General features: G+C 46.2%; 1 protein-coding gene across 3 annotated transcripts; it reads left to right on the forward strand.

Moving 5' to 3' along the window:
* Positions 1-1,766: 1,766 nt before the first annotated feature.
* Positions 1,767-27,605, forward strand: LOC135235365 (beta-catenin-interacting protein 1). Of its 3 annotated transcripts, none has more exons than XM_064300795.1 (4): positions 1,767-2,048; positions 9,677-9,791; positions 10,374-10,464; positions 23,458-23,719. In XM_064300795.1, exons 2-4 carry the CDS (start codon positions 9,696-9,698, stop codon positions 23,616-23,618), a joined length of 348 nt encoding a protein of 115 aa, XP_064156865.1. In that variant the 5' UTR covers positions 1,767-2,048; positions 9,677-9,695; the 3' UTR covers positions 23,619-23,719. The 3 variants fall into 3 exon arrangements, with proteins under 3 accessions (XP_064156865.1, XP_064156867.1, XP_064156866.1); XM_064300797.1 differs by lacking the exon at positions 23,458-23,719 and adding an exon at positions 25,284-27,605 and having other exon boundaries at positions 1,838-2,048; XM_064300796.1 differs by lacking the exon at positions 1,767-2,048 and adding an exon at positions 2,057-2,197 and having other exon boundaries at positions 23,458-23,739.
* Positions 27,606-27,692: the final 87 nt, after the last annotated feature.

Genomic DNA, 27,692 nt, shown 5'->3' on the forward strand with positions numbered 1-27,692 from the left:
CATTAACATATCCCATAAAAGTATTCTGAAAAGAAAGAGTAGGTGTTTTGGAATGTTGTTTTTTGTACCTTTGTTTTTTGTTTTTGTAAGTCCATTGCTTTCAGTTACCAGGAGTGATTGATACATCAGCGCTAGAACGTTCTGTTCAGAACATTCTAGTCACACATTTGCTATCTTGGACATTAAATGGTTAAATGATCATGATATGAATCTGTGACCAAAACCAGCATACACTGTGGGTCCCCTGGGCTGAGTTTGAAAACCACTGGTCAAAACAGTCTCCCCCCCTGAACAGAACTTAGTACTGTGCGGCATAGTGGCTTGGCTTATTTTAGAAAAATCATTTGCACAGCTGAATACATTTCCTTTCGTACTTTGCTGGAACCAAACACCGCAATAATATCCTTATTACTGCAAAAAGGGGAAGATCTCCAATGCTGCTCAAGCCTCGTCATCTCCATAGAGACCAAGCATGCAACGGTTTTCTCCAGACCTCTAGAACAGTTACCGACAGTCTGATTCATCCTGCCACAAAGGGATGTGTCAGAGGGCGTTTTGCCACTTATAGTATTCAAAATATACTAAATATAATGGATGCAGTCCAAGCATGTATTTGTTTTTCTTTTTCATCTGTAATGTAGATGTGCTCCTCAAGATCTTGTTTGTCTGAGCACAGATTTTGCCATCCATTTTGTGTCATATACCCTTGCCTGTATTCAATATGTTAGGTCACAAAATGGTGTGATCACAAATGCCTTGATTCAATGCCAAATGTGTCCACTCGTCCATTACGCAACCTGACTGCACGTTGCATTACCCAATGTTGTCCCACTTCATATAGCATTTCATAGGCTACAAGTGAAATGAGAACACCAACCTTAATGAATCCACAGAAATCTGGTTGCTGTGAAGTTGTGGTAAATATTATTGTCCCTGGCCTGGGTATAATATAATAATATAATTTTTGTCCATGGGCCTGGGAATTTCACCCTGGCAGCCCGGCATTGAATGGAGCTCCTCGTCACTGTGAGCTGGACGGCAAGGTCTGCCAGTGGCAACGCAAGCGTCTCTCCTGGTCGAAGCCCGCACAGGCGTCTCAAAGGCGTCATCTCATCATTCACGTGAAACACCGCAGTGTCGAGGCCCAGAAACACCAGGCTAATTCAAATTACATGCCCCAGCATAGGGCCGTATGGCCTGCCAGAGGCAGAGCCCGTTAGCACCCAGGGCGCCGGAATCCGCGCACGAGCAGATTGGCTGCTGGTGTTCGTTGCTCTTAGTGACCACAGTTGAGAAAGGGGTGTCATGGACAACAACAGGCACGAGGGGGTGGGGGGGGGGGGGGCAGGGCTCCTGCAAGCACCATTTAAGCTCCCTTTTGTTCTTCGTCCTGGAGATTAATATGTTCCTGCCCTGTGCTTTTGGGGTTCCGCCAAGCAGAGCTGTGTGTGGCGTGGTTTTGTCTGTGGGATCTCCCATTAGTGGCAGAGTGGCAGACATTGTTGTCCTTGGGATGTCATGCGGTGCACACAGTATGAGTAGGCCTGCTCAATCTGCTTACTGGAAGCTGGCTGGAAGTGAACTGAGTCTATCTCTAGTCGGGGCTTGTGTTTGAACATTAGGATACACAATTTCTTAAGCCTTATTCGGGATTCATGAAAACTGGAAATTCACAATGTATTCACAATGGCTTACTTGGCGCACTGAAACCTCCGCACATTTTAACTAGAATATGACAGAGCAAACTCTAAGAGTGGCTGCTATTTTGGTCCACAATTAGCGTACAATACGTAGGCTACGTGATTATTACTTCATTTGAAATATTCCATCGAAGTATGTTTGTTTTTCCGGACATCTCCCCCTAGTGTCTATGCATCAACTTCTCGGCTGGAACAGTTTCCGCACCGGGATCTCAGCGTGAGTCATTATTCAGCTCCAGCACGCAGCCATACCGACTGTCGGGATGTGACCCCGGAACAGGACACCTCCTGAGAAACAACACTCCATTCAAATAAAACGGGCGAAAAAACGGATCGCGACCAGCAGAGGTATGCAGTCTACCAATCGTTCACACCACTCTTATTTGCGCTTTACTGCATGCTCAATGCGCGCACCAAAGAGCTACATCGGGGGGTTATCCCGTATACTGCCATTCAGAGGCATAGGGGTTCGCAAGAAGAGCTGCTGTACCTGGACGGTATTGTATTCGTAGCTAGCATGCTAGCTAGCCACCGGGGAACTTCATTCAACGCTTTTGTCTCAACAGTACTTCTGTAGACGGGACGAAGCGCAAATGCAGTTTCCCTGGGTGCATTAAACTAGTTAAATCAAGCGTTCACACATAAAGTAGTCGAAATATTTAGTCACTATCCGGGTTCAAGCTCGTTTTGAATAAAGCGGTTAGCAAGCTATTAGCTGATGTAGGCTATGCGCTCGGTATCCTTCCCTGCCGGTTGCTCTGGTCTGGAGACAGGAAACGGACTAGTGTTGTTTGTGTGATAACCAGTAACGTTGCTAGTTAAAGCTTGCTCAACTGCTGCTGTTTTGCAGGCTTTTGCTTTTACAAGCTAGTTACTGGCGAGGTAGACCTGTAGCCTGTCGTATTACAGTCACTAAAATGTATTGAGTACTGAGGTGTGCTCCTCAGTGTGCTCCCGTGTCCACATTTCTCAGCTTTGTGTCCGTGTTAACCCTTTGCGGCATGATAAAGGCATATAGTATAGATAATAGTGTGGATTCTACCAGTCTCTCTGAAACACGATTATCGATGTATTCAGTGCCAACAGTTCCGTCTTGATTCCAAAATTCGACTGTGTTGCTGTCTTATTAAAATGTCGAGTGATGCTTTCTATAGGCCTATGTATCGGTATCGAAAAATATACCGATACATATAGAATATCATGCGTGAGTAAATTAACGAATTGTCCTTGTCAGTATTCTCGACCTCCCAAAATGGTGTGTTGTGGAGAGCAATAAAAGTTGTCTAGGTGTAAGAATTAGTTGAAACGCCCCGTCTTCATATCGTACTTCGTCTGCAGTAGTGATTTTTTGCTTTCTATTTCTGTCCCTTCGCATTAAAACATATTGTACTCTTGAGAGGTCTCATTCCACCGACAAGCTGACTGTCAGATTCTTTGGCCTGTTTGGAAGCGGGCTGCGGTGCGTGTCGGGAGGTTGGGTTACAGTGCTGGCTATGCGGGGTTGGGCCTGGCCATCAGCTTGTTAGCTTGGCCTTCGGACTAGGTGGTGGTTGTGTCTCTCACAGCTTGCACATTTCCTTGGTTGGCAGGGCTTTGAAAGAAATTAAGACCTGGTCCAATCCCCAGTGCACCCCAAGCAGGTGCAGCTTTGGTAGAGCCAGCTTCTTGTTTCTTGCCAAACCCCCCCCCCCCCCCCTCCAACAGCAACACCCCCTTCCCCCACCCCCTTGAGTGCTTCAGCTGCCTCTTAACAACGAGGGAGGGGGTTCCTAATGCCCCCCACCGTCCCAGGACTGCCCCGCATTAGACAGCAGATCTTCATCATGTCCACGGACAAGGGCAACGTCCTCTGTTTCTGTAAGCGATGCTACTTATTCAGAGTAGAAGTCTGGTAGTTTCTGAGTACTTTTTCTCGCGGTGTGTTGTTTTTTTATATTCACGAATCTTTATGACTGTCTTTGTTATTTGCCATACTAGCGTGTCTTGCTTTGCTTTTTCAGCCTTTTCAGTGCTATTCCTCGGGGACAGGCTTGCAGCAGTGTGGCAGCAGCAGAATGTGCATTTGAATTCAAGAGATGCACTGTAGTGCGCTGGGTTTTTTTTTTTTTTTCTTCTTCTTTATTTCTTTTTTTCTCTCCAAGTCCCCTGAAACAATTGTCATTTCACAGCGCATATGACGTACGTTATTGTGCCGTCTGGCTTTGAACACAAACGCATTTGTTGCCGCGACGCTGAAATATTTATGAGGAGCTCCCAGGTTGAGGCAGGTAACATCGTTTCTGAGCACAGCGCTCACGGACTTGAAAGGGGTTCGGATGCTAATGAATGTTGGAGTATGTCTCTCCCTCATAGACTGCGGGTGCCTTGTTATTTCCCCCCCCCCCTTCCTTTTCACTTTCTTTTAGCCCGTCATTGAAGTGAGTTTAGGTGCGGGACACATTCATAAAGACGAAATTTTCTGGGGAATCCATTAAACTCAAGCCTCGCGCAGTGGCAAGACCCTACTTATCAGTCACATTTTTGTGGCCCGGTATACTTATACGCCATTGTCTCTGGACGCTGCCGCCATTGTCTGCGTACTGTAAACGCGCACGGCGACCGACACAATGGCGGTTTGCGTACGCGCTGGAAGCAAAGGACAGGTGCTCTCTTCAGCGAAACACTCCCGCAAACATCCCATTAAAAAAAAAATCCTTTTCATTTCATTACAGCGGCTTCCCCTTGTCAGATTTGTAGTTCATTGTCCCTGCAGAAGAATCGCTGCCGCCGCCATTGACAGTAAGTGCTTAAGTGCTTTAGGCATGTGAAAAGCGTGATGTCAATGGAAGGCATTATTATTATTAGGCCTATTATTAATATAAGTTAGTTGCGTATGTGTCGACATTTGCAGGTCATCCGTGATATTTGCTATAGAATCTGCCGGATGTGAGGACTTTGATTTGGATTTGTTAGTGAAGCTCAGGAATCTTGGTACTGTACTTGACACACACACACACACGCGCGCGCGCACGCACACCCTCGCTGATTCTGAACTTGATAATGGTCTCTGTTCAGGGTATGGCAGGGTGTGGCACACGCCCTTCCTGCAGCTCTCTCTGGCTAAAGTCCTCTAACTGTAGTGTCACGGAAGTACGGCCGTGTCTTAACGCCAGATAATTATAATGCAAAAACCGAAACCGCTGGGACACATCCCCGAAAGCTGGCGTATTCGCTGTTGTGTTTCATTTTCCTGTCAGTGGTCGATGCCTCATTAAGGTGTTTTTTTTTTATTGTTCTCATTATTTTTGTTTCTTGGTGCAGACACATCCCAGTCCCTTTGATCTCCAATCTATGTGATTTTTTTGTTTGTTTTAAAAACACCTCCATGTCTAGGTAAGGATGACATAGGACGGAGTGTGGCACAGTGGGTAAGGAACTGCGCTTGTAACCGAAAGGTCGTAGGTTCGAATCCCGGGTAAGGACACTGCCGTTGTACCCTTGAGCAAGGTACTTAACCTGCATTGCTTCAGTATATATCCAGCTGTATAAATGGATACAATGTAAAGTGCTATGTAAAAAGTTGTGTAAGTCGCTCTGGATAAGAGCGTCTGCTAAATGGCTGTAATGTAATGTAATGTAACATATTTTGTGTTAACAGTCTGTGTTAAAAAAGTTTTTTTTAGCATGTAAATTGTATATTTGTAACACAAGAGTAGTTGGTTGACTGGAATAATATTCAATCACTGTTGGCGGTAAGAGAGCAGAGTACCATCCAGAGGTATTTGAAAGGTTATCCTCAGTGACTCATGTGATCTCTACAATGCATTTCTGCAGCCTTGATTGATTCTTTTCTTTTTGATATTTCGTATACCCCTGTGGGAGTGCTGTTCTGTCCTCAATAAGGAGTAAGCCAGAATCAGAAGAAAAAAAATCAATTGTCTTAACCTGTCTTAAGAGATGGGAGATGATTTTAGGAAGGACTGAGGTCTGAAGAATCGTTTGTTTCTGTGCATTATATCTCAACAACTGCCTGCTGTCGTATAACCAAATAAATTTATGTGTAGACTTGTAGGCGTGTAGGCTTGCTACTGGGATGAGTAACAAGCGCATAATGGCGGAACCGTTTTTTAAATCTAAACCATAAAGCTTTATATTTAGTCTTTTACGTTACTGTGAGCCCCTGTTTTAACATGCGCTATAAACTCAACAGCAGCCAATAAGTATGCCGTGTGAAATCACAGACCAAACAGAATGGCAAATTCTGAGCAAAAAAAAAAAAAAATAAAAAATCCCTATCTGGAACAGAAGCAGTAAATTGGTGCTGGGGAGTGGTGTGATGGGTGCAGTGCACCCGGCAGACAGCAGAGGGCGCGGTGCAGCAGCGCAGCATTGAGCAGAGCTCAGAGAGAACCACCCTGTTTCTGTAAATAAAAGGAAAAGCGTTTAGGAATCTGCCTCTCCTCTGGAGGGTACGGCAGTCCTGACAACGCCACGCCAGCTGCGTGCTGAAGGTCCTGAGTCACTCGTTTAGAGCGGAAGAGAGCAGGAGTTTGTTTGCTCATCCACCCTCGCTGGATCAGCCGGTGGTGTTCAGACCTGTTCTCTGAGACTTACAGGGCCGCGTAGCGCATTGATAAGATTCTCTAGGCTGTAGATCACGTCCTTCCTCTTAATTATTTAGGCTGTTTTTGGGAGACGGTTGGATCAAGACACTTTTTTTTGACACTATTTTACCCTGAAAGTTGGTCTAAGTAAGACTGATTAAAATACAGTTCTGTAAGCAGAGAGTGACCGTTATTGCCTGCAGTGCATATACATACGCACTCGCACAAGTACCACCTTAAGTATGGAGTGTCACCCCCCCTCCCCTTTTTGAATCCCATGTAGGACATAGTTGTTGTACCCTGGCCTTGAGCACTTGCTTCAGTATACACTAGGTCTCTATATAAATTGATATAATGTTAAAATGCAAAAAGGTAAGGGCGTCTGCTAAATTTAATGAAAAGTAACATGAACCCCCCCCCCCCAGTGGAAAAAGTGTGGTGTCCAGAGTGAAAACACAGATAGTAAAGGCAAGTAAAGGTTTTCTCTCAGCATGCCTGAGAGTCTGTAACACACGACAGGGCTCACCGTGGGGAACAGCTTTGAGCTGTGGGCCTCCAAGCCAGTATCTTTACATGGGTGGTTCAGTGAATCTCACTGAGAAGATTTTGTGTGTCTTGTTCTTTTGTCTGCTCGGGAAAGCGGGCTAAGTGGCCATTACAATGAGCCCAGGTCCGATCGCGGCTGGTCACATCCGCGCACCGCTGTCTCTTGGCTGAACCTGAAACACCAGGACCCCTGTTGGCTCCAATGTGGTACGCCACAAACTAGCCTAAGCTAAGCGAGCAACAAGCTAAGCTAAGCCTTACATTACGGGCATTTAGCAGATGCTCTTATCCTTACGCAACTCAAGACCTACACAACTCTTTTTTTATTTTATTTTTTTAAATACATAGCATTTGTAATATATGCTGGATATATACTGAAGCAGTGCAGGTTAATTACCTTTCTCAAGGGTGCAACCGCAGTGTGCTACCTGGGAATCGAAACCCGTGATTACGAGACCAGCTCCTTACCCCATTATACTAGACGGCCGCTCGCAGTCTTGCGAGCTTCTCCAATTCCCTAGCTCTGTGCGTGTGTTGTGCACGATGCTGAAATCAACAGTGCAGTTTGGTTGGCATGGTGACCACCCAGTCCCCCACTCCCCCCCCCCTCCCCTCACTGCTCATTCTGTGAGCCAGTCGCTATTCCGGTTCCACATCTGACGAGTTGTGACAGCAGTTGTGATCAAAGGAAGTCGTGTAGATCAAAGGCATTCGCGTGGTATCATTACTGGGCTGCGTCGGGGCACATGCTGATGGCCCCTTCTGCAGTGTGGCTGTGTCATTCTTTCTGTCTTTGCTCTGCACTCAGTACTGCTCTCTTGCCATTTATGTTTAGTGTGAAAGGTGGATGGTTAGTTAGCAGATGTAAATAAGCAGATCAAATCACTCCATGTTTTGCTACTCTCTACTGTGGCTGCAGTTGATGGGGTGCTACATTTTGCATGGTGCGCACAATGAAAATGATTAATTTATACTACTTAAATATATTTTCAGGTTTATTTTTTGCTTCAGTAGTTATAGTGAGTAAAATAATGTCCGCCCTTTAATGAGTAATGCATGATCCTCACTTCTGTTTGGGCTGGAAGGAACTGCAGGTACATCACAGGTCCCTCCTTATGAGTTCTCCATTGAAATTGTGCTCTGTTCGGTTAGTCAGATGCTAAAACAGATTGGTTTTGTGGTGTTTATCTCTATTTATTTTCATATGTTTAATAGTAATTTAATTTAAATCCGAAGCGCCGCAGGCCGCGGGTCTGATCGGGTGATGGAGATTCACGCGGCGGCGGCGGCAGGAGGGCGTTTGCTCCGCTGTCATCGCGTTCGGCGCGGCTCCCAAATCCCAACGCTACGCGCGCTCACCTCCCGGTGCCGCCTGTGCAAGAGGGACCTGTGCCAGCTCTTCAATTAAACATAACCCCCCCCTCCCACATCAAACGGCCCGTCAGCACGCATAAGAGCCCACAGCGCAGATAAGAGCGCTCGGGAGGAGCCGGGACCCTCAGTCCCCCCCCCGTGTGTCCCCCGCGGGGCCGTCTGTGACCCGCTCCGAAGAATGAACCCTTTGAAGAGTAGGTTTCTTGGAACGTTTTTTTCAAAACTCCAAGTCAGTGTTTCTAGAACTCCATTGCTTTCCAGCAGTGATTGTTACATCAGCATTAGAATGTTCAGCTAAGAACATTCCTCTCACCCCTTTGTGGTCTCACACCTTGAAGGGTTAAAAATAATAATCGGAGAATGGTGTACGAACAAGGCTCATTGGTTTTACTCTCTCACTGTCCTGTAGAACAGGGGTTTTCATACTTTTCTGATCCAGGGACCCCCACCTAGGCTGAACGTCATTGTTGGGACCCCCATCATGAGTTAAAAAGGATTATATTAAAAAAAACAGGTTTTATCTTGAAATATTTTTCTAAATCTGTTTATCGTCATTACATGGCAAGTCTGGCCAGGGACCCCCTGCAGATCCTTCAAGGACCCCCTGTAGAAAATCCAGGCTCTGGGGAACAGGGCCATCCAGTTCCGCTCTGTGATGTCGCCTTCTGCCGCTGAAGAGATGCAAACACACACACACACACACACACAGACACACACACACAGACACACACGAAAAAGCGCTACACCAGCGGTTCTGTAATTTATGGGCCTGTCGGGAAAGAAGCCATCCTTTACCTTCATGCCTCTCAGCGCGACAGTCGCTTCTGCTGCTGCTGCGCTCGGGAGAGCGGCGGCGTCTCGTCCAGGAAACGGGTCATTAGCAGCTGAGGAATGGGGAGAGGAAGCGGGGAGAAGTGCTCTGCGAAAACTTGCGTTAAACTTTAATTGGGCCCATTTATACTCTGTCAAGCGCTGTCCTGTGCCCTGGTTCGTGGTGGCCCTGGACTTCTGCAGTAGGCACAAATGAGCTGTGAGCACAAATACGTGATTAGAATGTTTCTTAACGGAACATTCTGATGCTGATGTCACAATCACTGCTGCTAACTGAAAGCAGTGGAGTTCTAGAACAGTAGAGATCTGGAACTGGTAGCTGAACAGTGTCATTCTAGTACAATGGAGCTCTAGAACTTAGAATTTTGAAAAAACATTCCAATAAACCTACTCTTCAAAGGGGGGGGGGGGGTTAAAAGCCTGAGTTGTAACTGCGGCTTATGATCACATGATTACTTGCATTACTTAAATCAGGGGTCCCCTGTGAAAGATCACTGCTGTGAAAGAGCACTGCAGTCGAATTCCCTCTTCGGGACTCTTTAGAATTTTGAATGGGGTGATGAATGAATGAAGGAATGGATGAGTAGTGCGGGATGAATGGCTGAATCACGGGCGTGGCCGTCTCCCTGTGGGCCCTTTCAGGGACCCCGGAGCCGCGGGGATGAACCGCGAGGAGACGCCCGGGAAGTCCCCCGAGGAGATGTACATCCAGCAGAAGGTGCGCGTGCTGCTCATGCTCAAGAAGATGGGCTCGAACGTGAGTACCCCTCCCCCGCTCGAAAAGGCACCTCTGTTCTTCCCACGGCGCGCAGGAACTGGCGCCATGGGCTATGCGTGGCAAATTGTGGTCGGTCACTCACTCACAGACGACCTTTGAGGGACGTTTTGTGGGACGCATGCGCAGGTGGTGCTTCGTTTAGCAGGGCGCATGCGCAGGTGGTGCTTCGTTTTGCAGGGCGCGTGCGCAGGTGGTGCCAGCTAAAACGTGTCTGCGGATGTGAGTTGCGCCGTGGGTCTGGACGGTTCCATGCTTGTTATAACTATATATCATGTTTATATATATATATATATATATATATATATATACATACGAACATAATGAGAAGCCCTTTCTTTGTTTGAATCAGTGACCTGTTTGCCTTCGGGATCTGTTACAGTAGAGTACTATTACAGGATGTAATATGTACACTACATGGCCAAAAGTATGTGGACACCTGACATCTCATCCAGACATTATGGCCATTAATATGGAGTTGGTCCACCCTAGCAAATATTCATTTTAAAGATTTAAAGTGGGCGATATTTTTAGAGATGTTTTTTTTTTTTTAAATCCCCCCAGCTGACGCAGAGCGAGGAGGCGTTTCTGCGGAACTACGCCGGTGTGGTGCACAGTCAGATGAGCCAACTGCCGCAGCACCCCATCGACCAGGGTAGGCCTCCATTTCGCCTCTTCACTGCATTTTCACCAGGGGCTGCCAAACTTTCTTTTTCCTGCTCTGAACCCAAATGTATGTTCACAAATGTACGCGACACCAACACCCCACCCACGCACACACACACACACACACACACACACACACACACACACACACACACACACACACACACACTCACACACACGCACACGCACACGCACACGCACACGCACACGCACACGCACACACACACACACACTCACACACTCCACACACACACACACACACACACACACACACACACTCACACACACATACACACACACACACACACACACACACACACACACACACACACACACACACACACACACACACACACACGCCTCGTGCCTCGCAACACCCTGTAGCCGTGACTATACTGCCGATATAACACAGCCTTTGTGCTTTATTATAGTTGGGTTGTTGTGATGTTTGATTTGTAGTAGCCTACATTCACATATTTTAAAGAGACAAAAAATATTTTCAAAATTTTCAGGCGACCCCACATGGGATCGTGACTCACAGTTTTGGGAACCTCTTGACTTACATTTTAACGCCTTTAACACTAAAGAAAGCCTGTCTGCTGTACTTCCACCACACCCCATCCACCTCAAAATAATCCATCTGCAATTGCAAAACAGCCTCACCAGCCAGAAAATAATCTGCTCGCCCAACGCCCAGTGAAGACCTGTCATTTATGTGTTGCGGATGTGTGAGCGAACATGGGTTTTTTCCCTCCAAACTCCCACTGTGGTTGCTAACTGCTCTGCTAATGCTGAACAGATGCTTAATTATTTCAGTTGGGTAGAGAAACTATCCTCATCATGAAAATTGCTCTGAAGACTTGAGGCCAATTAAAAAGTTGTAATTTCCATTTATAGACTTAATGGCAAATTTTTGCTTCACAGATATACTTTTGCGCCTTATCTCTGTGAAAATCGAAGCACTTCATCTCTTATTAATACACTTTTAACAGCTGAAAATTTGTGCTCTCATTCCACCCTCAAAATGTACCTTCATGTCCAGTAGCACCATAGAGTAAATATCCAGCTTCAGAAATTAGGTATGTAAGTCAATGTGGATAAGTGTGTCTGTTCACCCCATTATTATTGCTCATGATATTCGTGATCGTCAGACTAGGCGACACGGTGGTACAAGATGGACACCCACGAGTAAAGAACAGCGCTGCAACAGCAGTAGAATTAGAAATGAAATCATATCGTCACCTGATATGTTGATATGGTTATCAATTAAAAATGTAGATTTATGACTACCAGTTACGTCTAGGATTATTTCATAAAACGAAGCTATTGTTTTTTTCTTTTTTCCCCACAGTCAGTTTTCTTACTAGACACCAGGGGGCGCCATGTTAACAGAAATGAGGTTCTGCCAGGCTCATTACTCCCTGTAATTAGGAGTGTCTACACAAGCAGGAAATGGCTCTTTTCCTTTAACCTGGTATATCAGCTGCCTCACAGCCTTATTCTGAATCTGCTCTGATGGTTGGATTTAAAGTACCCGCTTAGGGTGCGCAGACAGGATTACCTGTACCTATACTTGTACCTGTATCTGTGTTGAAAAAAGGATGCTGGGGGGTATGCAGGTGAACAGCCCAACAGGGCACCCTTGTCTTCTGAATCTCTTCTGATTATCATTGGTTAAGGAAAGAACTGCATTCAGCGCATTGTCTGTAGGTTTGGTTTGGTTATTCAGGTATTTGGCTTAGAACCCTCGCAACCACGGTGTTCTGTTACACAGTTAAGCAGTTATGGCTTGGCCCTGTAATTTGTTGTTTCCCTTTTTTCCCCTCAGAAGGACAGCAATGCTAGAAATTAATCTGTGACTCCACACACAGATAAATATCTTTCATTTATACCATCTCTTTATCTTCAATATCACAGACCTTTTGGACAGAATATAGCAAAATAAAAAATAAAATACATTTAAAAAATAAATCAAAGGGCGAGGTCTTGACCAATGCTTTGAGGATATTTTCTGGCACATTAATTCTAACAATAGGGTGTGTTTCATACCCAAATAATAGACCTTTTAAAGGTTAAGTCTAGCAGATTCACTTTTGGGGTTTTTGAGCCAATGTAATCATCTCATCAACTCTAGCCCCAGTGCCATTGGTGACATCACGCCACGGGTGTCCTGTTATTATTCACAAAGGGGAAGCTTTGATGTCATGTGATTAATTACTTCACTTATCTTTGTTTATTGTTGCTATTTATTAGAAAATTGTTTATCTGTTCGGCACGAATAACTTGACATTTTCCAGACAATCAAGTGCAAACTCACCCGGTGCGGTTCTTCAAACCTAATTTTTGAAAAATCTATGACTGAGAATGCTATCAGGCATGCACTGAGGCACTGTTTCTGGGTATAAGAACTCGGTGCATTGTGAGAGTTTGTATTTATCCGTGAAGATTAGGCTGCAGATGTTTTTTAATATCTGTCAGAAGGTTAAGCGTTCTAACCCCTGGATATCCGTCTGCTTTGCGATGGACTAGATTGTCCGAAAGAGAAACACTGCAGTGGGAGTCTGGAGTTAAAACCCTATTTCACCACGTTTGGATCTCTTAAAATATTTACAGTCCTAGCCACTCATAAGTAGTGTGTGTGTGTGTGTGGGTGTGCGTGTGTGCGCGTGTGTGTGTGTGTGTATGTATGTGTGTGCGCGTGTGTGTGTGTGTGTGTGTGTGTGTGCGTGCGTGTGTGTGTGTGTGTGTGTGTATGTGTGTATGTGTGTGTGTGTGTGTGTGTGTGTGTGTATGCGTGTGTGTATGTGTGTGTGCCTGTGTGTGCCTGTGTGTGCCTGTGTGTGTGTGTGTGTGCTGTATTTGGAAAGATACTCATAGATTATTTACAAGGTTTATTTGTCAAAGATTCATTTAAATATTATATCCATTATAAATCACACATTGTTGGTTGTTCAGATCATGTAATTACACATAGAAGGATTTATTTATGTGCACTCAAATAGCCTAGTTCATATGTGGTTGCTCACAGTCTGTTGTGTCTGCTGTAGTTCGGTTGAACACATTTCTTTGTTGAGCTGAGTTTCATCCGAGCCGTGAAGCTGCAGAGTGAGTCAGTCGTGTATTATTTATGTTCTGTACAATGTGAAATATGAGCTGCTTTTGTTTGAAATCCGACAGACTGTCCTCAACAACCGGTGTGAGGAGAAGAATAAAACTATTCTGTAAACTGATCATTAACGCACCCATTAGGTGTGTAATAATGAGCAGTAGGTGTGTAAGGTGTGTAATAATGAGCAGTAGGTGTGTAAGGTGTGTAATAATGGGTAGTAGATGTGTAAGGTGTATAGTAATGGGCAGTAGATGTGTAAGGTGTGTAATAATGAGCAGTAGGTGTGTAAGGTGTGTAGTAATTGGCAGTAGATGTGTGAGGTGTGTAGTAATGGGCAGTAGATGTGTGAGGTGTGTAATAATGGGTAGTAGATGTGTAAGGTGTATAGTAATGGGCAGTAGATGTGTAAGGTGTGTAATAATGGGCAGTAGATGTGTAAGGTGTATAGTAATGGGCAGTAGATGTGTAAGGTGTGTAATAATGAGCAGTAGGTGTGTAAGGTGTGTAATAATGAGCAGTAGGTGTGTAAGGTGTGTAATAATGGGTAGTAGATGTGTAAGGTGTGTAGTAATGGGCAGTAGATGTGTAAGGTGTGTAATAATGGGCAGTAGATGTGTAAGGTGTGTAATAATGGGTAGTAGATGTGTAAGGTGTATAGTAATGGGCAGTAGATGTGTAAGGTGTGTAATAATGGGCAGTAGATGTGTAAGGTGTGTATTAATGGACAGTAGATGTGTAAGGTGTGTAATAATGGGCAGTAGATGTGTAATAATGGGCAGTAGATGTGTGAGGTGTGTAGTAATTGGCAGTAGATGTGTGAGGTGTGTAGTAATGGGCAGTAGATGTGTGAGGTGTGTAGTAATGGGCAGTAGATGTGTGAGGTGTGTAATAATGGGCAGTAGATGTGTGAGGTGTGTAATGATGGGCAGTAGATGTGTGAGGTGTGTAATAATGGGCAGTAGATGTGTAAGGTGTGTAGTAATGGACAGTAGATGTGTGAGGTGTGTAATAATGGGCAGTAGATGTGTGAGGTGTGTAGTAATGGACAGTAGATGTGTGAGGTGTGTAATAATGGGCAGTAGAGGTGTGTAGATGCCATTAGAGGCTTCACCTCTGACCTCAGTCTAAACTGAGTGCATTCTGTATGTAAATTGTAGTCAGTTTTAGGCTGCAGATGATACCGAGGGAAATCAGTTATGTGTCAGGCAGTCCACCTACCGTACTCTCCTCAGTCCCTGGGCAGTCCCACAGGCCAATAGCAGAAGAGTAAATGTGTGCTCGGTAAAACATTATGGGTAGAATAGACATTACCGTCTAGGACTGAGTCGGTGGGATTCAATAGCTGTGACAGCCGTGCATCTCTAACCGAGTCTTTGATATGCAATTACTGTGTGTTACCAAGACGGAATAAAATTTTTTTTTAGACATCTTTGTGTCTGACGGCGTCTGCGCAAAGCTCCAAGGCGGGTTAATAATTGAAGCGCTGGTAGCGGTAATAAAGGGGGGGGGGCAGGGGGGGCAGGGTTCGGTGCGATGGCTCCCCCTCGCTCAGCCCAGCCGAAGACCGCTTCGGGAGCGCTGTGAAAGAGAATTCGGGAGAGAGGGGGGCGCGCCGTCCACAGCGGCAACGCCGCGGGCTGTGAAATGGCGCTTTACAGGAGGACGAGAATGCGGGCGGAACCGTAAATCATCAAACTCGGGGCTCGTGGGTCCGGGGGGTGATTTAACCGCCGGACCGCTGCCGGCAGGGACCTGGGGGTTCTTATGTAGTTCATTGGTCAGGAGGACTCACCTTGATGGCCTAGCGCGAAGCACCCATCGTTGTGTCGGGTGTTTCATCATCTTATGGGATGGAGTTTACTGTCAAGTATTGATATCCACTTGATGAACCTGAAATATTTTTGACTTCACATTTTACCACGATGACCTTTTTTTTTAAAATCTAAGGACAACGCAAAAATGTTCCCGAGGTACTGTATGAAATGTGACCCGGCTCTGTGTAGCTTGCTGGGAGTGGACCGGGCGGTATCGTGTAGCTCTGCCACGCGGCTCGCGAGCACCGTTGAGCGGCACCTTCAGAACAGAGCGCGTTCGAACCGCGGACAGTGCGTCGATTGTGTTTACGTGGCATTGCCACCTAAATGGGATGCTGTCATTTAGAGAAGAGACTGTTATGATGGCCTCGAAGCCCTGCTTCGTCTTCTGCTTTACTGGCAAGTGCTGATGGACAAATAGACCTGTGTGTACATAGAGAGAGTGAGAGAATTTCCTCAGCTGGATAAGCTCTTCCTCAGTTTTTTGGATGTAGTCTCTATTGGCTTCTAAGTGAAATGTAGTTATTACCCCAGACCCTGATGAATCGTTGTAAACACTGCATCCAAGGAGGAGATAAGAAAATGATTTCACTACCATCATCTACCAGCCACACTTCTTCGTACAGGACTATGGGTCAGTGAATTTGCACATTAGACACTTTTAATTGACTAATTAGTATACATGCAAATGCTAACTAAGCTCATAGGGTTTAAAGAAATGAATAAATAGAAAATCGAGTGGCAGGAAGTTAGCTGTGTGTCTGTGGGAAGTGGTGGGCTGAATGTGGGAATGTGAGCTCTGAGCAGAAGTGGAGTCTTAATTTTTTTTTTCAGAATTAAATACCCCCCGTTGCTCTGGGGGCCCTGGGGCCTGAAGAACAGAGGCTAGAGCAGAGAGGTTTCCATGGAAACACTAATAGTCCCAACACAAGGGGGCTCCCTGTGGAACATGGTGCCACAGCGCGGTGCTGGTGACGAGGGGGCGGGGGGGCAGGGGGTGGGGGGCGCGGAGGGTACGGTCTCATTAGGAGGCCTGCAGACAGGCTGGAGTGTTCATTATGAAGGGGTGGTGATGCAAGAACCATGATCTCCTTCATCTTCTTCCTCCCAGCAGCGTTCCCTCTGAAACATTTGATTTTGGGTGTCTTCATGACTGGATTGCCCCCGCCCCCGACCCCTTTGTGTATGCTTGTGTGTGTGCGTACGTGTGTACATATGCGTGTGCGAGTACATGAGTTACGTGTGTGCTTGCATGTGTGCATGTGTGTGGGTGTGTGCGTGCTTGCGTGTCTGTCTTTGTCTGTCTGTGTAGTTTCATAATCCCCTCCTCCACCACGAGGCTCACAGTGTCACTGAGAGCTGCAGGGGAGAAGCTCTTGAGCAGAAATGAGCACCGGCCATTTCCTGCTGCAGGTTCACGTCTCCTCCCCACTGCGAGAGCTCCGGTCTCTCTGTTCCGATTTAGGCCTCAATCAGGCCTAGATCAAGAGAATTCATTTCATTCATATTTGGAGTCGTGAAAATTACTACGGAGGAACAACGAAACGGCTTTGGGACTGGATCAAAACCCCGAAGATCCAAAGAAGGGATGAAAGTGCTTTTGAAGCACAGGACTTTTTTTTCTATTCGTAATTTGCGGCATCAAATGCTTCACCTGTCACTCACACGCGTGCTGAATCTCCTGCCACAATCAGCTGATCAGCTGACGCCGATAAGTTCATTTTAAACCATTAAAATCGGGCCAATACAGATACGACCCCAATATTATGGTACTTTCCCCCAAAAAATTAATTGGATATAATAAAGGATAAAAAAACACATATTTTGGGTTGCTGTGCATTGCTCTGTTGCCGTGAAATAAAATGGACTCTTCGCATACACGTGCACGACGCAGAAGCACATTGGCGCAACGGGCACAGAGGCTTGATTGCGTAATATTGGTGTAATATCGCCCGTTATCTCCTACAGTTCGCCCAAAAATCCTGACTGGTGGTAACGTGTGGGCAGAGGGCAATGCCAGGCCTGACGCCCACAGCAAGTACACGGCTCTGCTCGTTAGCTTTAGCGGAAGTTAGCGCCGCCCGGTGTCGACTGCCAGCTATTTATGGGCTTGACGTAGCCCTGCTCTGCTCTGCTCGCTCTGCACACGGAACCGTTTACAAAGATAGCTTAAGACGCGGAGAAGCGGCGGCGTTTCAAATCCCATCTGCTCGAGCCCGCGTGTGTAAATCAGGAGTCGTTTCTCGTTCTCTGAGGCGTGGGAGGGTGGGACTGAGAGAAGGTTTTGAGCGTGAGCGTGATGGATTTTCTGTCTCCTTTTGGAGGATTATAACTAATTTAATTAATCTGTTTAAGTATAATAAACAGGGAATCAGTCTTGGTCTGCAGTGCACTAATACAGGTTAAATAGACCAATCTCACCTTTCCTTGTCATCTAATTAAGACATTGTTCACACCGCATGCTTGATATACCATTGCGTCTGATGGTATATCGCCCCCTGGTGTTGTGGAGGTTCCTGTGCGTGGACAGACTGTCCTCGTGTGTAGGGCCATCTGGTGTTTGCCATGCGGCGCACTGGCTGCTCTGATTTATGGCGTCATTAATGTCTGCCTCCCCGGCCCTTGCAGTTCCGGAGCATTCTCACGGTCCCGAGCCGTAAAATTCGCTCTTTAATCGTAATTTTAATGCCAAGCGCATCAGAAATTAAACGAAACTTTATCTTTGTCTGTCTTTGATACTTTAGTTTTGTCATTTTCATATCAACAGTGCTTGTGAATTTTTAACACTTTGAAGGCTAGGTTTATTGGAATGCTTTTCATAATCCTAAGTCAGTGTCCTAGAACTCCCCTGCTTTCAGTTGCCAATAGTGATTGTTACATCAGCATTAGAATGTTCAGTTGAGAACATTCTAATCACATATTTGTGGTCCTACACCCTAAAGGGTTAAATTTAAGGTCAACGTGAACCGCGCAGGCAGCCGTAAGGGAAAAGGCATCACAGTGCAATAACCTGACATGTAGCAGCTTTCCACAAGGACTGGAAGCCGCTGAGCTGTTTAATCAGTCTGAAAGGTTACATGTTGTTCATTTCTCTCCCTCCCTCTCCCTCTATCTCTCTCGCTCTTTCTCTCTTGGTTCAAGATGCATCAAAATAGCATTGAACATATTCCTCTGCTTTTGTTATAGCGATGCGTTTGGTCATGTGATTTACAAATGTATGTGCGCTTGTGCCTATGTTTGTGTACACACACGCACACATGCAGACACACACAAGGACGCGCATTAAGTATATAGTGTCTCTAAAGACTGCCTTTGATGTGAACAAAATCTGTATGCACCTGACCTTCTTAAACACCGGCTCCTTGCTTATTTTGTGTGTTTCCATGCTTCTGTTTTCTCCAAGCGATGCTATTTATCAAATGCGAAACTATCGCACCTCGGTATCTGAGAAAAAATGTCTTACTGGCACTAATATATGAGGGAGATCAGATGTCCTCTTGAGTTTAAAAACAATGGGGGAAGCAAAGCTGTTCGGAGCTATAAATTATGGATTGTAGAGAAAAGGAAGCCAGCCGCAGTGGCCATATTGTCCCTCTGAAGTCCTGGGGAGGCAGATGAGCAGCAGGTGGGGGGGGGGGGGGGGGGATCAGAGGCGGATTGAAGCCAGTCAGCAGCTGTTCGCTCACGGGCGTTAGCGGCCCGCCGGGCAGGGTGATGCAATCTCATTTTTTGAGCTGTTGCCAGGCAACAGGGCCGAGGGAAGGTTCCGACGCGGGAGTGGCGTCGGGCACGTTCTGACGCCGCCCGCCGTGCGAGTGGGCGTGTTGGCGTGCGGGTGTGTTTGCGTGCGCGCGTGTGCGCGTGTGTGGTCGTAGACTCAGTGGGAAGTCTTTGCTGGAGAATCTCTGTAGAGTACTGGCTCCTGTCTTGCCAGTACCCATTCCATCCCCAGCGTTCGGACGTTATGTTCATTGGGTGAGAAGCCGTACTGAGCAGGGGACGCACGGCCGCCGAATGGAAGTGAGAAGTCCTCTTCACAAGCTGCCCATTACGCAAGACTGAGCTGCGTTATATAACCAGGAGAGGATTCAGGGTCAGAATGGTGTCAGTAGCCTGGATGGCTAGTGGCCTTTGGACAATCTGCTCTCCTTTTGTATTCTCTCACTGTATTCTTTCAGACCGGGGAAGCAGAGAGGGCAGAGATGGGATCACAGAGCAGAAAGTGTCATTGGGGAGGGGGGGGGGGGGAACTGGACGCCTGGCCATGGGCTGATTCAAGTTTGGGTTTAGAGAGGGCCACCCTACAGACTGACCCGCACGGTCTCTCCTGGATGCCTCCTGGTGTACAGTCGCAAATGTGCGATCAGAATGTTCTCAACTGAACATTCTAATGCTGATGTCACAAACTCTACTGGTAACTGAAAGCAACGGAGTTCTAGAACACTGACTTATAATTTCAAAAAAGACGTTAAAAACCTTCCAAAAAAAAACCTACTCTTCAAAGGGTTAAATGTAGAATGGCTGCTCTTCTCATGTTTTAATCCCTTTCATTTGCATTTCCCCACCATCACTGGCCAAGCTTCTCCTTGCTTTCGCCCCATTAGAGTGAGTAACCCCGAGTGAGACTGCGCGCGCTGTTAAATTCCTAGAAATCCATGTGCGTTTGCACTCCTGGACATTTTTAGAAACACCCCGCGTTATGTTTACCCCCCCCCAGGGGCGCGAGTAGCTGCTCCCTCTGCAGCTCATTAGCTTCCGTTCCTCTCTCTGGCTGTAGAAGGCTTTTTTTTTTTTGGGGAGGAGGGTGAATCCATGCGTGTTCTCTCTCTCTCTCTCTCTCTCGGTCCTGTTTTTCCCCAGCCTCGCTCTGTTGGATTTCCGTACGTCCGGACAGCGAAGGGCAGGTTCAGCCCCAGCAGTTTGATGTAGGAGACGCAGCGGGATGTGGGAATGAGAGTGGCTGGCTTGTGGGGTTTTGTTTGGCCCTAAGCGAGAATGTTTGGGATGAACCGACAGCAGACCGGGAGGTGGGGAGGGGTAGGGGGGGGGGTGGAACCTACTGTATCGGGGAACTGATCGCCATGGACACCGACAGCGAACGATTGTTTCTCCTTGCGCGCCCCTCCACATTCGCCCCCTTCATCCTCAGTGAATCGGTCGATACCGCAGCTCCCTGTGTTCTCCCTAACGCTCGGCTCAGCCTTCTCTCCTGTCCCTGGTAGATCGTCTCTGCTTGTTTGAGCCTCATTAAGTTTCACAGGCTTTGGATTTTACGGCGGCAAACATGGCCGTGTGTAAACACTGTGCAGCTCCCGAATAAATGAAGTCCGGACGGGTTTAACTGAAATTTAAAAAAAAAAAAATAAATAAAGAAAAGTATCATCTCAGGAAATGCATTCTTGGGATTATGGGCTAGTGCCTTTGCACAGAAGAGCAGGCAGCTCATGTGGTGAAAAATATCAACGGAATGACTCTGGATGAAATTGCTTTACTCCCTCATCCCCACCCCCCCACCCCCCCGAAAGAACTTTCTATGAAGATGAAGGAAATAGTTGGTGCTGTTGTGGCTGCAGGCCGCGTTTGGCTGGGGGCTGTGATGGGGTGCGGAGCTCATCAGTACATGTGTAGAACCCTAGAGAGGGCTGTTCCACCAGCAGACAGGCTAGGCTGCAGGCTATCGATCTCTTTTGCTGTCTGTCTATCTGCCTCCCTTTCTTTTTCTCTCTGCCTTTCTCTCTCTCTCTCTCTCCTTCTCTTTCACTGTCTGTCTGTGTCTGTCTATCTCTCTATCTGTTCATTTCTCTTTTTCTCTCTCTCTCTGTCACACTCTCTCTCGTTCTGCTCCTTCCTTACCCCTGCTTGTCTTTTGGCAGACCCCTCAGCTGTTCCTGGAATGAGGATCCCCGAGTGTGTTTGACTGAAAAGCAGTTCTGGGTGCCGAGGCCCCAAATCCCGCCCCCTCCCCTCCTATCCCCCCACCCAACACCCCCCATCCACCAGCGCCGATAATATTTAGGTCAACCTGGAACCCGGCGCAGAAACATGCTAATTACTTCCCTTTGATGTGCAGCGCAGAGGCGGCCATTTCTAATGGTCCTGACACCGCATGGCAGCTTCTGCCCTAACTTTCCCAAGAAAATCAACCTCCTTCCCCTCCTTCTATATGATGGGTTTCCACACGGTCCCTCTCCCCGGTATAATTAAATCCATCGGGCCGTAGGTATCGCGGAGAACCTTCCGTTTGCGAAGGTTCGCCGTTGCCGGAACGTTCTCTCGGAAAGGCGTCGGCAGTTAATTTGTGCTAACGTATGCCGGCTGCTTGCGTTCCGCCTCGGGAGGGGGCCTGAAATCGGGGCGGCGCTCTGATCTTTGGGCCTCGGCCAGCTGTGGGTGGTGCTCCTCATCTGCTGCAGCCTGGATATCAGCATGCAGAAATCGCCGAAAAATTAGCCCGCGATCGTTTACAGAAACGTGCCGTTTTCTCCGGTGACGGAAGTTCAAACGACGGTGTGGGTCGGTGGGAACCGAAGGCCTGCATGTTAAATAGACCGCAGTATCAAAGTATGTTTTATATGTTTTATATACACGCAGTGCAGTCTGTAAGCGTTTGGAAAGTGACACAATTTTTTTGTTGTTGTGGTGCTGTACTCACATTGGACATTGGAGTGAAATTAAACATTGAATATAAGGCTAACATACGTACTGTCAGCTTTAATTTGAGGGTATTTACATTCACATCAGGTAGCCTAAACCGTGTAAGACTTGCTCGGTTTTGTACTTTTTTGTACACAGGTTTGCCCATTTTAGGGGACCAAACAGTAATTGGACAAATGAACATCACCTTATATCGGTAATCAATGACACTCTCCCCAATGCTGCTGAATTTGCTTTGAGTATCTGGACTGGCAGCACACGGTGAATAACTCTGTTGCCTTGTACAAGATGTCCTTTGTTTGGACATCATTTCCAGAAACTTACTGTGATGAAACACCCCCGCCCCCCCCATGCACTGTAAGAGTCAATGTCACCACGAGCACCTGAATGTCGAGTGCTCGGTCCTCCATATTGACACCCGGCAGAGGGATCAGGATTTAATCGTTATTCTTGCCGCAGACAGCCGCAGAAATCTCAGAAACTCAATTTCCCCGGCAGGTCCTGTTTGTTTGCTCGCTTTCATTCTCCCCGAAGCTTTGTAATATGAGTTTAGATTTAATTTGCCGCGGGTGGTGGTGTTGGCGGCTGGCTGCGTACCTGACTGAAATGGCGAGTGAGACGCCACGTCTGATGGCGACTGGGGTGAAATGGCGGTACCGGCAAAGACTACCGCCTCGACTGTTGCAACTCCCTGTACGCCAGTCTCAGCCAGAAATCAATCCACCGCCTACAGTTAGCTCAAAATGCTGCAACTCGGCTCTTAACTCCAGTCCAAAAAATGTGATCGTATCACCCCTGTCCTAGCATCCGTGCATTGGCTGCCAGTTTATCTTAGGATTGATCTTAAAATTCTTTTAATTACTTTTAAGGCCAGGCATGGGATGGCCCCTCCCTGTATTTCTGATCTTTTATCCCCCTGTGAGCCAGGACGCAGACTGAGATCCTCGGGTAAGGCTGAAAACCAAAGGCGACAGGGCCTTTGCTGTCAGAGCCCCTAGACTTTGGAACAATCTGCCAGAAAACAGCAGGCTTGCAGAGTCAGTTCCCCATTCTATTTCACTTCTTAAGACACATTTTGATAATAAAGCGTTTATTGGGTGATCTTTTATTTTATGTTATTTTATTATTTTTATTTGTTTCTGTGTTTTGCATTGATTATTATGAAGCACTTTCTGACCTGTATTGAAAAGTGCTATTATTATTATTATTAAAGGCGCCAACTTTCTCCTCTGTTCTCGGTTTCTGCTTTGCAGACCATGGATTTCTTTTTGAAGACCCAAAATTTCTACACACTCTAACTGACTTCCAGTTTGTTCTGGGCTTTACTTGTACAAATGCTATACCACGCTAATTGCAGTTTTTAGTTTTTTTATTTATTTATTTTGTTTAACCTCTATTTAACCAGGAAAACCCACATTGAGATCAAAATCTCTTTTGCAAGGGGGACCTGGCATGAAACACGAAGTTACCAAGTTACACAAGACCGTGGACAAGCAAGTTACAAACATCGACGTCAGGCCAGTCTGCAGTGGCAGAGTCAACAGAGGTCTAGCGGGACACGGGTAATTTACTGTCTCCTGGAGTGCAACGTCTGAGTCGATAACAGCACCGAAAAAAGCGTTTGGCTTTGCCACTCCTGGGAGCGGCGTTGGTTCACCGAACCTTTAAATTGTGGGGGTGTGAATTTCCGCAGGTGTGCGAGGAGGCACTGGCCCGGTCTTATTTGTGTAAGGAATCTTTTCACTCTGTCCGTGGGGGGGGGCGTGATGGTGATTATTCAGGGTCAGCGGCATGTGCAGTGGGGAAATTAACTCATTACTCTCTGCTTGCTGAACATCAGTCTCACCAGCTGCTGGGGGGAATGAAGGTCAGCTTGACCTGTGGTCGGGTGTGGGTGGGGTTTGGGGGGGGGGGGCGGTTGGGGGGTGCAGGGTAGGATGGGGGTCTCTGGACCCTCAGTTAAGATGGGAATGTGTGTCTGTGGCCAATGGATGAGAATACAATCCTGTGTGCTCGCCGCGTGGTGTAAATATGCCAGTGTGTGGTACTGAAAAGTGAACTATAACCCCCCCTGTGCAACGACCCCCACCTCAGCTCACCGAGGAGGTTTGAAGCTAATTTCCCTCGCAGAAGTGATTTACGGCTTTCGGGCGGGGTCTGGCTTCCAGAGAAGGATAACCAACCACTAATTCACCCGTGCGGCGTAAAAAAAAAAAACGGTAAATCAAGCGTACGCGTAAACACACAGATTGGTGGCGCCTGCGCTTGGCATGTTGCTACGGTGTGTGTGTGTGCGCGGAGCACCGAACAACCGCGGAAGACACGCACGCGGGCCCTGAGGTAAAATAAGGCAGGCAGCCGAAGCGCACCGACGGTTGATATTACGGCCTGTTTTCCGGAGAGACGGGGGAGAGAAATCGAAATGCTGAAGCGGAAGGCTTCTGCGGAGGCGTTTCCCGTCTCCATTAGCTTCTCTTGCTCGGTTAATTAGGGGCGGTTTTGTCTCGGGTGAAGTCGGGGGAGGCTCCGGCGCTTCATCACCGATGTCCGTGGAGCCAATTAGCTGAGAAAACAGCGCGTGGTTCCACTTCAGAGTTTTTTTTCGTTCTCTCTCTCTCTCTCTCTCTCTCTCTCTCTCTCTCTCGCTCTCTCTTTTTAAAATTTTTTTATTAACTGTCCACTGTCTGTGGATCTATGATTAGCTGAAACCACTTTATAGCATTTGAGCTCTTAGCCCTGGAATTTACCTGAGCTTAAACCCAGGAGCAGGATATATTATGAATTTATTAGTGTTATGGAAATGGAAATACTCATTCATTTGAGCAAGCAGGCAGAACTTATTTCTGGCTCATTTTTCTAGATGGTTCTGGGATTCTAGATTCTCGCATGCAGTACATGTTTGGATAGACGTGTCGATACTGAATGAAAGATAATAATTGGCAGGGCTTCGTGTTTGATCATGGCTAAATTTTTGTCATTTCACGGTTGTATCTGAATCAAAAAACTGAACGTTGACAGAACATCACTGGTTGTGTTTCCTTGTTTGTTGAGTTCGTTTAGAGATTCTGTTGGACACATAGTGAGTGGTACAGAGGTACGAAAGTGAGCGTTTTCATTTGGGATGGGACTGAAAGCATTTTATTAAGCAGCAACGCACGGACTGTTTGATTCGTAGCAGTGCACGTGTGTTTTATGATAACTGTACGGTCATGATGTCCTGTTTCTCCCCAGGTGCTGAAGATGTGGTGATGGCTTTCTCCAGATCAGAAACAGAGGACCGGAGACAGTGACCGTGACCCCCACCCCCCACCCCCCAGGCCCCACCCAGCTTAGGGACAGGGAGAGGAGGCCGCCCAGGATGGGGGAGGGAAATGAGCGGACAAACCGTGGGCGTAACGGGCCCCCCACCCCTCACCACCCCCTTCCCCCTCCTAACCCATCTTCCTTGAACAAACTGCTGCCCCACTGGGCCCCATTATTGGGCCCCAGGCTTCTGTGGAAAAAGAGCAGGAGACAACATGGGCCAGAGCTTCCGGTTTACTTTTTTATTTTTTAGTCTCTCTCATTCGCTCTTACTCTGTCTCTCTGGTGCTCTCTCTCTCTCTCTCTCTCTCTCATACACAGACTCTCTCTCTCTCTACACTCACTCTTACTCTGACTCTCTCTCTCTCTCTCTCTCTCTCTATGTCTCTCTCTCTCTCTCATACATAGACTCTCTCTCTCTCTCTCTCTCCCCACTCACTCTTACTCTGACTCTCTCTCACTCTCATCCTTTAACTCCGGGGTGGTAAATTCTGAACAGATCAAGAACATTGTGGCGGAGGTGGGTGGAACTGCTGATGGGTCATTGTCCTTGGTGGGGAAGTTTTTGTCCCATTCAGTTTTTTTTTGTTGTTGTTAAGTTTCTTTACTGTCTGTGGGGAGACTGTATGCTGGTTTAAAGAGGTCGTGATTCGTGATCGTGTGTATGTGTGTGCCGTTTCTTTTTTATTGTCTTTGCATAATTTTGGCACCTGAACACGTGCGTGATACTGCCACCAGCAAGTCTTTCCCCATCAAAGAAAGGGACAAGCATGTGGGGACCTTCAAGCAGATGTGCAAAAACGTGTTGTCTCGACAATTACGACTTAATACTGAAAATGAAAGAACTGGTTTGTGCCGGTTTGGTGTTATTGTATTCCTGTGCTTCAGAAAACAAAAAGAATCTGAAAGATTTGAAATGTGTCTGAGGACTGTATCGGGGGCTAATTTATTGGTTTATTGTATTCTTACTGTTCTAAAGCAGGATGTGTTCATTTTGTGTCTACGAATGTAAGAAAAGCGTAATTCTATATCCAGTTATTAAACGAACAGAATTGAAGATATTGTGAGTTAAAGCCTTAAACCGTTTTACAATAGAGATGCGATCTTGTGCATACAGTACACACACTCTCACACACTCTCTCTCACACACACACACATACACACTGCACAAGTGTGTGTCTCTCTGAGCAATAGCAATGAGAACTGTCATTTTGGCCTCAAAAAGAGTTAAGCATGGTTTGGAGGAGACTTTGGGAAACTGTAGCCAGCTTGGTCTTTGTTTTATTTCCATACGGTAACTGCTGCACAAGTAATGCAATGCAGCTTGTATGAAGCATGCATTACATGTGTGTTTGTGTGCATGGATGGAAGTGTCTGTGTGTGGGTGTGTGGTTGTGTGCATGGCTGGATGGGTGTGTGTGTGTGTGTGTTTGTGTGTGTGTGTACACTTGTTCATTAAAAATGGAATTTTCAATTTAATTTTCACCTTTTTTGTGTATACTTGCTTTTGATAGACCGTTTGTGGTGACGTTACTTATTGCTCTGTGTTTATTGTGTTTTTGTTATCTTACTTAACTTAATAATTGTAACTTAATGTTCTGAAATTAAGCATGCCTGCCATGTGGTTTACAGTACACAGTAAAAAAAAAAAGCCTTGCTACAATCATTTTGTTTGTATTTTTGAAGTCTGAGAACCTGTTTTTTTTTTGCATACCTGGAACTTCTGTTTGGTAGAATACCATCTATGTGGTCTATATTCTTTCATTTTTTAATTTATTTTATTTTTTTAAATTGAATGTCTATACAGTGACAGTGTGTTGTATTTTACCAACAAACAGCCACAACTTTTTCACCAGTGACAGTCTTTTATTATACTTTTTGTTCAATTTGAAAGCCAGAAATATGTTTTTTTGTGTGTATTTGTGAGGTTTAATATACGATCCGCAGTTCAGTACTGTATGTGTTTGGTTGTCAATGTATTTGGTTATTGTCATTCAACCTGCAACCCATCTTTACAGCATGTCACATTCTATTGTTAGAGCTGTGTACCTTTTTAATGTGCTGACCTGTTGATGCGTAAGCTATTGCTTCAGTCTTAAAATGGATTTTGCTTAGATTTATGTTTTTTCTAGTTAATATTGATTGATTGGTTGTTATTATTGTCTGGCTTGCTGAGCAACTGTTGAATAAATGCTTCCAAGAACCTATACCAGCTGAACCGTGAAAATTAAAGGAGTTTACAGCATTTAATTTGTTGTGACGTGCAATTAAGCTCTCTGTCTTCAACTCAAAGGTCATGTCCTTCAGCTTTGACTCCTGCAATAAATGGCAATAGAA

Source organism: Anguilla rostrata, chromosome 11 (genome assembly GCF_018555375.3).
Source record: "Anguilla rostrata isolate EN2019 chromosome 11, ASM1855537v3, whole genome shotgun sequence".
In the NCBI taxonomy this organism is placed as follows: domain Eukaryota; kingdom Metazoa; phylum Chordata; class Actinopteri; order Anguilliformes; family Anguillidae; genus Anguilla; species Anguilla rostrata.